The sequence below is a fragment of the Lathyrus oleraceus genome, chromosome 4 (genome assembly GCF_024323335.1).
Source record: "Lathyrus oleraceus cultivar Zhongwan6 chromosome 4, CAAS_Psat_ZW6_1.0, whole genome shotgun sequence".
Classification (NCBI taxonomy): domain Eukaryota; kingdom Viridiplantae; phylum Streptophyta; class Magnoliopsida; order Fabales; family Fabaceae; genus Lathyrus; species Lathyrus oleraceus.
Window position 1 is genome coordinate 389,539,030 of NC_066582.1, and position 12,302 is coordinate 389,551,331.

At 40.4% G+C, this 12,302-nt stretch overlaps 2 protein-coding genes across 2 annotated transcripts; both read right to left on the reverse strand.

Moving 5' to 3' along the window:
- Window positions 1-4,740: 4,740 nt before the first annotated feature.
- Window positions 4,741-5,223, reverse strand: LOC127137671 (uncharacterized). The gene has a single exon (XM_051064110.1). The coding sequence runs from the start codon at window positions 5,221-5,223 to the stop codon at window positions 4,741-4,743; it is 483 nt and encodes a 160-aa protein (XP_050920067.1).
- A 1,834-nt stretch (window positions 5,224-7,057) lies between these two features.
- Window positions 7,058-8,518, reverse strand: LOC127137672 (uncharacterized). Its single transcript, XM_051064111.1, has one exon. The coding sequence runs from the start codon at window positions 8,516-8,518 to the stop codon at window positions 7,058-7,060; it is 1,461 nt and encodes a 486-aa protein (XP_050920068.1).
- Between the last annotated feature and the right edge of the window lie 3,784 nt (window positions 8,519-12,302).

Here is a 12,302-nt window from a genome sequence, read left to right on the forward strand (position 1 = left end):
GCAAAGCATTGATACACCTATGGAGGAATTAGAGCAGGAAACACAAGTAGTTGTGGAAGAACAACCTGCTCAAGTAGAACAAGACCAGCGTAGGTCAAGCAGGATACGTCACCTACCTGAAAGATATGGATATCTCATAACAGATCAAGGTGATGTATTACTCATGGATCAAGATGAGCCTGTGACCTACCAAGAGGCCATAACTGGTCCCGAGTCTGAGAAGTGGCTAGAGGCCATGAAATCCGAAATAGATTCCATGTACACGAACCAAGTTTGGAACTTGGTAGAACCTCCTGTAGGAGTTAATCCTATAGGATGCAAGTGGGTCTTCAAAAAGAAGACTGACATGGATGGCAAGGTACATACCTATAAGGCAAGACTGGTTGCAAAAGGATATAAACAAATTCATGGCGTTGACTATGATGAAACCTTTTCACCAGTTGCAATGCTTAAATCTATTCGAATTTTACTTGCTATCGCTGCATATCATGATTATGAAATATGGCAAATGGATGTCAAAACTGCTTTCCTTAATGGGAATCTTCTTGAGGATGTGTACATGACACAACCTGAAGGATTTGACATACCAGAAGAAGCCCATAAGATATGTAAGCTACAAAGATCAATCTATGGATTGAAGCAAGCTTCCAGAAGCTGGAATCTTCGTTTTGATGAAACGGTAAAACAATATGGATTCATTAAGAACGAAGATGAGCCTTGTGTCTACAAGAAGGTTAGTGGGAGCATGATCGTGTTCCTGGTATTATATGTAGATGACATATTACTCATTGGAAACGATGTCCCTACCCTGCAACAAGTAAAGACTTGGTTGGGGAAATGCTTTTCTATGAAGGACCTAGGTGAAGCAGCCTATATATTAGGAATCAGAATCTATAGAGATAGATCACAAAAACTGCTTGGCCTAAGTCAGAGTACATACATAGACAAAGTGCTGAGACGCTTTAATATGCATGATTCCAAGAAAGGATTCATACCTATGCAACATGGCCTGTGTCTATCAAAAACACAATCCCCTTCAACTAAGGAAGAAAGGGAACACATGAATAAGATTCCATATGCATCTGCAATAGGATCTATCATGTATGCCATGTTATGTACTCGACCAGATGTCTCGTATGCTTTAAGTACAACGAGTAGGTACCAATCTGATCCTGGTGATGCCCATTGGGTAGCTGTTAAGAATATCCTTAAGTACTTGAGAAGGACTAAGGAATCATTCTTGATATATGGAGGTCAGGAAGAGTTGGCTGTAATTGGTTACACTGATGCTAGCTTCCAGACAGATAAGGATGACTTTAGATCGCAATCTGGTTATGTGTTTTGCTTAAACGGTGGCGCTGTGAGCTGGAAAAGTTCAAAGCAAGATACAGTTGCTGATTCTACAACCGAGGCCGAGTATATTGCTGCCTCAAGTGCAGCAAAGGAAGCTGTTTGGATCAAAAAGTTCGTTAGTGAACTTGACATAGTTCCTAGCATTGTGGATCCCATTGGTCTCTATTGTGATAACAATGGTGCTATCGCACAAGCTAAGGAGCCTAGATCTCACCAACGATCCAAACACATACTTAGGCGTTATCACCTCATTCGAGAGATAATAGATAGAGGAGATGTGAAAATATGTAGAGTACCTACACTCGACAATATTGCTGACCCACTGACAAAGCCTCTTGCACAGCAGAAGCATGATGGCCATACTAGATCTATGGGCATTAGGGATATGTCTAATTGGCTCTAGTGCTAGTGGGAGATTGTTGGTGTAAGCCCTAGAGGCCAATACTTTTGGTACTTGTATCGAATTATTTATTAATAATAAAAAGGCATTTTTCTTTATTATGTTTGTTTAATAAAGTCCCTGGAATAGATAGTCCATTTAATGTATCAAGTATGACTTAATCATGAGATCACATTAAACATAAGGACACTATTCTTAAAATGTCCGTAGTCAAGCTTTATTATGAAATGGGATAACATTAAAGCATGGAGACTATTATGTTTGTAGACTGATGATCACGTCTCATGGATCATGGATAAAGAGTTATCAAGTCTTAAACATAGGTATGAATATTAAGAGTAATATTCATACTGGATTGACCCGCTATGAGAATACTATATAGAAAGTTATGCAAAGTGTCATAAGTTATTCTCATGGTGATAATAGTGTATACCACTCTTCGACCTGAAACCACTATGGATCCTAGATGTAGAGTCGAGTGCTTTATTGCTGATCCAACGTTGTCCGTAACTGGATAACCATAAAGGCAGTTGATAGGTACTCCACGAAGCATGCTGAGGGACATGAGTGTCCTAGATGGAATTTGCCAATCCTGCTTAACAGGATAAATGTCTATGGGCCCAATATTGAACTGGACAAGGGTGTCATGGTCTATACCTTGTGTTCAATATAGACATAAGGGCAAAGGGGTAATTATACACATAATTATTATCACAGGAGGTTTTGTCAGATCACATGACATTTTCGTGACTTGGGTAGCAGTGATGTGTTGCTAGATACCGCTCACTGTTTATTATGTTAAATGCATGATTTAATATAATTGCCAACGCCGCGAAAACCTATAGGGTCACACACAAAGGACGGATTGATGAGAGATAGAATAATTAAGGAACATCGTAAGGTACGGTGTACTTAAGAAGAATACGAAATATGGTAAAGTACCAAATACTTAAGTGATTTTGGCATATTCTGAGATATGGGCCAAAATGCACTTAAGTGGGCTTTTTGGCTTGAAGCCCACACAAGTGGTTCTATAAATAGAACCCCTTGGGTAGAAGCATTCACACTCCAGACAACACAACTGAAGAGTTGGAATTTCGTATCTCTCTCTCTCACTCAAAGCCTTCACTCACAAACAGCTAGCACTGCGATTGAAGGAATTCGTTCGTGTGGACTGAGTAGAGACGTTGTCATCGTTCAACGTTCGTGATCGCCCCGTGGATCTGTATCAAAGGTTGATCATTGTCAGAGATCTGCACCAAAGGTTTGAATCTCCACAAGAGGTAACGATTCTATCACTGATCATGCTCATTCGTAAGGATCATTAAAGGAGAAATTTTTATATTCCGCTGCGCCTTGGATGGCAATTCTCCTTCAATTTTTTCCTGAGCCGCCCTTTCGGGTTTTCAACTCAGTGGGTCAATTTTTTTTATCCCTAGTTTTTTCCTGGATTGCCCTTTCAGGTTTTTGATCCACCGGGATAGCCATTTTTTTCCTAAACCGCCCTTTCAGGTTTTCGATTTAGCGACTTTTATTATTCCACTTTTTTAGGCAAAGTACTTTTTAACTGCATCGGCATTTGTGGAAAGTGGCAATTCATCACCGTCCATGGTTCCTAGGATTAGAGCGCCTCTGGAAAAGGCTCTAACCACCACAAATGGGCCTTCATAATTCGGTGTCCACTTTCCCCTTGAATCCTTGTGGATGGGCAATATTTTCTTTAACACCAGGCCTCATTCTTGAAATGCTCTAGGACGAACTTTCTTGTTGAATGCCTTCTTAAGACGCCTCTGATAGAGTTGACCGTGACATAACACTTTCAAGCGCTTCTCCTCAATAAGGTTGAGCTCATCGAACCTGGCTTAAACCCATTCTGCCTCGTCTAACTTAGCCTCCATCAAGACTCTCATAGAGGGAATCTCCACTTCTATAGGGAGGACTGCTTCAATGCCATATACCAAGGAATAAGGGGTTGCCCCTGTTGAAGTACGTACTGATGTACGATAACCGTGTAATGCAAAAGGCAGCATCTCAAGCCAATCCTTATACGTGACTACCATCTTCTGGATGATTTTCTTGATGTTTTTTTTCGCAGCCTCAACAACCTCATTTATCTTGAGCCGATATGGTGATGAGTTATGATGTTCAATTTTGAATGTTGCACATAACTCCTCCATGGTCTTATTGTTGAGGTTGGACCCGTTATCGGTGATGATTTTGCTGGGAAATCCATATCGACATATGATATTAATTTTTAACAAACGGGCGGCCACATGTTTTGTGACATTCGCATAAGATGTGGCTTCAACCCATTTGGTGAAGTAGTCTATGGCCACCAAGATAAATCTATGTCCATTAGATGCTTTGGGTTCTATCACCTCGATCATGTCGATTCCCCACGTGGAGAACGGCTAGGGTGATGCTATAACATTCAGTGGGGTTGGCGATACATGCCATTTGTCAGCATAGATTTAACATCTGTAGCATGTTCTGGTGTAATGATAACAACCAGCTTCCATCGTCAACCAGTAGTAACCGGCCCTCGGGATCTTCTTCGCCGTGGCATGCCCATTCATGTTTGTGCCGAAGGATCCTTCGTGTATGTCTTTCATAAGCTGATTGGCTTCATGTTTGTCCTCACACCTCAACAAAACCATGTCATAATTCTGTTTGTACAATACACCCCCATTCAAGAAGAATTTCGACGCAAACCTCCGTATAGTCCTCTTATCAAGGCTGGAAGCCTCTCTCGGGTATTCTTGCTTCTCCAGATACTGTTTGATGTCAAAGAACCAGGGTTTGTCATCCGACTCTTCTGTTGTGGTCAGACAATGCGCAGGTTCGTCAAAACGCTTGATTTCAATATTAGGCTGATGGTTAGGCCATATTAACGTGTACATGGAAGCCAAGGTTTCCAAAGCATCTGCCATCTGATTATCTTCTCGAGGAATATGAGAGAAAGTGATCTTGTCAAACTTTGGGAGTAACTACAGCATATAATCCCGGTATGGAATTAAATTAGCATGTCTCATTTCCCAATCACCTATGATCTGATGTATCACTAGAGTGGAGTCTCCGAATACCTCAAGTACTTTAATCTTTAACTCAATAGCTTCTTCTAGCTCCAATATGCAGGCTTCATACTCAGCCATGTTGTTCGTGCAGGTAAAGTAAAGCTTCGCAGTGAATGGTAAATGAAAATTCTTGGGAGACATCAATACTGCTCCAATTCCATGACCTATTGCATTTGAAGCGCCGTCGAACATGAGATTCCAGTGTTCATTTGGTTCAGGTTCCTCCTCGAGTTCAGAGGCTTCAACATCCTTGACAACCATGATGTCCTCATCTGGGAAGTCGAACTTCAAAGGTTGGTAATCCTCTACCGGCTGGTGAGCAAGATGGTCTGCTAGTACGCTTTCTTTGATGGCCTTTTGTGCAACGTATTGGATATTGTATTCTGATAACAACATCTGCCATCATGCAATTCTATCGATAAGAGTTAGTTTCTCGAATATGTACTTAATGGGATCCATTTTAGATGCCAGCCAAGTCGTATGAGTCAGCATGTATTGCCTGAGACGCTTAGCGGCCCATGCGAGTGCACAATAAGTCTTTTCGAGTAATGAATATCTGGTCTCACAATCATTAAACTTCTTGCTCAGGTAATATATGGCATGCTCTTTTTTACCGGTCTCATCTTGTTGTCCGAATACACTGCCCATGGACTCCTCGAGTATCATTAAGTACATGATAAGAGGTCTCTTCCTTCTGCAGGGGCCATCAAAATCGGCGGTTCTTGTAAGTATTCTTTGATTTTGTCGAAGGCTATTTGGCAGTCATCATTCCACTCCACCCCTTGATTCTTCCTTAGCATCTTGAATATTGGTTTGCATGTAGCAGTGAGATGTGAGATAAACCTGGCGATGTAATTGAGTCTTCCCAAGAACCCACGAACCTCTTTCTCAGTCTTCGGTGCAAGCATGTTTTGAATGGTCCTGACCTTGTCAGGATCTACTTCAATTCCTTTTTGGCTTACAATGAAACCTAAAAGCTTCCCAGATCGAACCCCAAATGTGCATTTGTTAGGGTTAAGTCTCAACCTAAACTTCCTCAGTCGAGCAAACAACTTCTCCAAGTTAGTGATGTGCTCTTCTTCTATCTGGGATTTGGAAATCATATCGTCAACATACACTTCAATCTCTTTATGAATCATGTCATAAAAGAGAGTCACCATAGCACGTTGATATGTTGCCCCAGTGTTTTTCAAACCGAATGGCATCACCTTGTAACAAAAGGTGCCCCAAGGGGTGATGAACGTAGTTTTCTCCATGTCCTCTGGATCCATTTTAATTTGGTTATACCCGGAGAAGCCATCCATGAAGGAAAATACGGAGAACTGCGTTGTGTTATCTACCAATACATCGATGTGAGGTAACGTGAAATTATCCTTGGGACTAGCTCTGTTTAAATCTCGGTAGTCAATGCACATGCGGACTTTCCCATCTTTCTTTGGTACCGATACAATGTTGGCAACCCATTACGGGTACTTAGCGACTTCTAGGAAACCGGCGTCAAACTTCTTTCTCACCTCTTCTCTAATCTTGAGAGCCATATCCTGACGAGTTCTTCTTAGCTTTTGTTTGACGGCAGAGCAGTCTTCTTAGAAGGGGAGCTTATGGGTAACGATGTCAGTGTCTAACCCGGGCATATCTTGGTACAACCAAGCAAACATATCGACATACTCGTGGAGGAGATCTATCAGTCTTGCTTTCACTGCATGTTTAAGTGTGACGTCTACTCTTACTTCTTTCTTGTCTTCCTCCGTCCCGAGGTTGATAACGTTGACGTCCTCTTGGTGTGGTTGAATGACCTTCTCTTCTTGTTTGAGTAATCTGGCTAACTCTTCTAGGAATTCACAATCTTCCCCCACTTCGTCTTCGGCTTGGTAAATTGGACAGTTGAAATCATGTCAGACCCTAGCAGTGTCGTTATCAATGGTCTCGGTGGTGTCTCTACATGTTATGATTTATGCAATTTATTTAGAAAGTGAGTGCATAAGCATTAATGCCATTTTTATTGTAAAAATAAAAAATGAAAGGAAAGGAACAAAAATTTGAATACAAATTGTCATTTTATTAATGATAATCAAAATTATATAAAATAAAGGAGGCCCTACAACACGCCACCGTGCCTTGGGCAGAGCACAGGGTTTTCAATAAAATAACAAAATTACTTTTGAAAAAATTGGTGGATTTCCACAGTCTTCCAGTTCTTTAGTTCTTCATCTGGTGTTGCCTGACGTATTCAGCTAGATACCACCTCTTCATAAGCTTCTTCGTTGATCATTGCCACTTGACCACCAAAGATATGACCAGCACTGGTGAATGTCTCCTCTACAGAAGGAATCTGCTTCTTATCACGTTGATTACCGACTTCAACTGATGATGGTTCATACCCTAGACCAAACTTGTCCCGCTTCTTGCGTACTTCTATCACCTTGCCCCGACCTTGGGCATTCCCATTCTCTATAACAGCCTTGGCTCCTTGCCACGAGGCCATTGACGGTTCTGATTTCGGTGACTCAGATGTTTGTTGGACGGTCATTATGTTCACCACTTCCAAGGACTGGAATGGTGTCTCAGTGATTTCTCCTTCCACCTCAATGCATCTGAAAGAAGTCAAATGGCTAACCAGGATATCCTCTTTACCTCCAATCACAATCATTTTGTCATTCGTGATAAATTTTAGCTTTTGGTGTAGGGTAGAAGTTACTGCGCCCGCAGAGTGAATCCATGGTCTTCCAAGCAGACAACTATACCTGGGGTGTATGTCCATGACTTGGAATGTAATAGTGAAGATAGTCGGGCCAATCTTGATTGGTAAGTCAATCTCCCCTATTACTGCCCGCCTTGAGCCATCAAACGCCTTCACTATTAGAGTGTTGGGTTTCATGTTCAGTCCCTCCAACGGTAATTTCACTAGAGTAGTCTTTGGCATAAAATTCAACGAGGAACCTGTGTCTACCAACACTCTTGATAATATGGTGTCTATGCATCTTAAGAAGATATGCAAAGCTTTGTTATGATTCTTCCCTTCGACTGGCATTTCATCATCATTAAACCCTAAGAAATTTCCGGTGGTTACACAAGCTATCATATCATCAAACTGCTCCACTATTATATCTTTTGTGATATGCGCAACACTTAGTACCTTCATCAATGACTCTCTATATGCTTCTGAGCTGAGTAATAAGGACAACATGGAGATCTTCAAAGGGGTTTGATTCCATTGGTCCACTACTTTGTAATCACTCTTCTTTATTATCGTTAGAAGTTCCTCCGCTTCCTCGCATGTGACAGCAACTTTTGGAGATAGGTGCATTTCTTGCATTTCAAGATTTGGGACAGGGATTTGGACATGAGTAGCAACTTCCTTCCCTTTAGCCTTGGCAGAAGCATCAACGGTCCTTGGTGCAAACACTCGGCCACTGTGCGCCATTCTGGCTGGTCCTATGATTGAGGTGACATTTGGCTCATTGATAACTAAAGGTCGGTCCTCCTGCCCCTGCTTAAAAGCTCTGGGATGATATATCCAAGACACTGCTTTTTCATCCTCGTATGCGAAGGGTGCCGGAAATTCTATCACCAATGGGGTTATAGGGATTTCTACATTGACTGCATCGTACGGAATGTCAATCACAACTATTTCTTTCTCTTTTGTGCCTTTGACGCAGTGCTCAATCTGCAATTCACCTTGATCCAACATTCGTTGGATAAACCTCATCAAATCTTCAATGTTTCCTTCATTAGTTAATTCTACCGGGATCAGGCCACTCTTCAGCAGTTGTGTACCTATCACGACGATAGGAGTTTGAATTTCTTCAACTTTCTTGATCAGTTCACCTTTATCACTCTCCTCAATGGCACTGACTGATGCACCTCCATGTGTTGCTGTAGCACCTTAAATTTGCACCTCCCTTTTGTATATACATTTCATTTTTAGGTCATTAACATTGCATTCACATTGCATAGTCCATTACATCTCATCAGTCAAGACTGGTCAGGAGATTCAACTGTGCAAGGTAACAAGAGCATTTTCCATGAGATGAAGGCCCTATGGTTGTTCTAGAGAGCTCATGTGAATCAAGGATCACTTTGAAGCAACTTGGCCAAGTGTTGAAGGCTCAGAACTCATCAGTGCATGTGCAAGTCATCTGAGGCCCATAAAAGTCAACTGCAAGTCAACTGCAAAGTCAACTGTGGATTTGGAGGTGGGAAGTGAGTAGAGATACTTCATTCATGTTCAAACAAGTTTCATTTGACCTTTCAAACACTCACATTGAAGAATTTGAAGTCAGGTCAAGAATTTCCCAAAATAGAAAGTGACCCATAATTTGAAATTTCCAAAAATGGAAAGGTTTTGGACCAACTTCAACTCAATTTTACATCATCAAGAAAGCTTCGAATGACATTTTGTCCAACATGAAAGTTGAATATATTTCTCTCCCATTTCCAAAAAGTCCAAGATCATGGATTTATGATGTGTGGTTGAGGAGATATGATCCAATCATGGCAAAGTGTGCTTAAAAATTCAAATGGGCATAACTTTTGAACCAAGGCTCCAATTTTGGTGGTTCTTTTTGCATTTTGTTCCTCATAACATGTAGTTTCCAAAACATCCATTACATGGCATGAATTTCACTTGCATGATCATGTGCTCATTCATGAAGTTTTTTGGAGGAAAATTTCTAAAATCAATTTGGTTGATCATATGCATAAAATATCAATTCCAAAGTGTGCATGGACTTTGTTTAAGTGGTTTTGGGCCTTATTTTGGTACTGTTCACGCATGCACCTCATGCATGAGGTGAAAATCCAATTTTGTGCACACACCTCATAACTTGCTAATCTCAATTGGTTTTGGCTTAAACATGTTTTCAGTATCATTAGCAAGACATGTATATTGTTAATCACAACTGCATTTGGCATTAACCACAGTTTTCAGATCTAGATCACAAAATCAATCAAATTTTTCTCTCATCAAGAACTCCCAATTTCTTCACACAAAAGCCACTTCTCTTGTTGGATTCATGATGAGGAAGTATTTTTGAGGTAAATTGAACGTGGATTTGAGAGAATTCGTTCCAGTTTTGACCATACATGGAGCTTGAAGGTTCAATGGAGGTTGCAAATTGAGCTAAATTCGTGCGTTCTGGAGCATCCAATTCATCATCAATCACCTCAACAAGCATTGTAGAAGAGATTTGAGACATTGCTGAGCCTTGTAGCACGAGTTTCAACTTGCTGTTCTTCAAGAGGTTGATTTTCGATCTCATCTATTCTCCAATTCATTATGATATTCATGTAGATCTTTGCTTGGTGATGATTCTGATATAAAAATTGAGTGAAATGGTGCATTATCCATGAAGTTATGCATGATTGAAAGTTTGATGTCCAATTTTATTTTCTTCGATTTGATCTTGTTGTGATGAATTATATTTAAATGCTTGTGGATCTTTAATGTACATGGAACAAGGATTCGTTTGGTGTAATTGATTTTGATTTCTGGAATGTTTTTGGATTTTCTGGAATTTGTGCATGAAGTTCATGCAATCTTCATCTTCAACCTATGAAGATCATGAGCGTTTCCAGATTCGCTTTGAATTTGCTACGAATTTGCTACCAGTGTTCATGATTAGCTACGAAATTCTGGAAATGCACCAGGCTTAGGGTTCAAGACCAAAACGACGTCGTTTTGGTTAAGCGCCAAAATTTGAATTCGCCCATGGATCGATTCCTGGCGAAGGGACTTTTTCAAATTGCCTTGCATTTTATTCATTTTCCCTCCTTATACCATGCTATGTGCTTCACTTGATTTCAATTTTTTCCCAAACTTCATAAAATCATAACAAATTGAAAACTCATCCAAATCAATCCCAATTTTTTGCAAAATGCTCCTTATTCTGTCTAGTTTTTTATGATCATAAATTTGCAAATTGTGCATGGCTGGATTTTATTTGGTGCTAGGTTAGGTGAGCATGTATCCATTTTTGACCTTTCCTTGCTTATATTGTTGTGAAATGCTTGTTGTTAATCCAGTGAACTTGAAATTTTGCATGCTGATTCTAGACACATTGATGGACATTTTGGCTTTGGTTTGACATTTTTCTCATGCTCCATTTCTGTTTTATGCTTGTGTTAACTTGGTGTGACAATTTGTGTCACACATTTGATTGTTTGACTTGTACAATGTGATTTCCATGCCAAATGATCTCCAATGCTTCTGATTTTTTGTGTGATGGATGTTGTGGAAGTCTTGATTGCTCATGAATTTTTCCAGAATTATTTGAATCATTTCTGTTTTGATTGAGAATTTTCATTCATGTTGATCATTTGGATGCCTTGAATTGGTCTTTGATTTATCTTACACATGAAATGAACTTGCCTATTGATTTTACTTTGGTTCTTTTTAGGATTTACTCTTGATTGATTAAATATGATCCATGTTGAGTTTGAGGTTCTGTTTTGGATTTTTGATCCTCCTTTGACCCCAGGCTTTGACCTAGTGGTTTGGACTTACCATTTGGGTTGTGAATTTCAGGTTAAAGTGTACATTTCCATGATTGGAGTGGCTCCTTCATTTAAGCTTGGTCAATTGTTGTCATGTGCTAACCTTTGTGTGTTTTGTAGGCTTTGAGAACAATTCACTTGTGCTTGTGGCTTGCTCATTGTTGTCTGATGATGCTTTGTCTGTCTGCTTGTTATTAACTGTTGATTGTTTGTCTGTACAGTTGAACTGATTGGTTTAGATGTTTCCACAGGTACCTAAGTTGCTTTGAGTTCATTTGAACTTGCTTGGAGTTTCTTGTGGTTTGCATACCACTGAGGTATAATCTCTTGACTTCATGTAGTCTGGAAGACCTACTGTTATTGGTAGGCACCTGTCTGAAGCCCTCCTTAAGAGGCAATGTTTGTGAATGTTTAATTTTGTGCCAAGCAGGTAAAGACCTCTTAAGAGGCAATTGGCAGATAGAAGGGATGTGCAATCCATCCCCTGCTATTCAGTTGTGTCATTCACTTTGCTCACACACCCTGTGTTGATGCATTGTGAGTAAGAACCCAAAATCTAGTCCATAGAGTCAGTCATTGGTGGAGAAGAGTTCCTACATTCTGAACTCCCACACTTTCTATTTGAGTCAAGCTCTCCCAGGCCAGGGATAAGAGCTGTGAGATCTTACCCTCACTTCCCATTTCATCTGCTTCACCCTAACTCTCAATGTTAGGGTTAAGAGCTAAAAACACCCCATTCCAGTTGGCTTGTTTTTACAGCCTAGCCTTGTATGAGCCCAATTGTTTGCATATAGTGTGTGTGCGTGCTTTATTGTGCTTGTATGTGTTTGACTGTGCTGTTTAGGTTAGCTTGCTTCCTGTGCAAGATAGGATAGAAACCTCAACCTAGGGCCATTGTGGATCACATGATAACTTCTAGGCTCGAGTCGTAGTCTCCCTAGTAGCTTGTTATCTCCCTTTGTCTCTGGTTAGGATAGAAG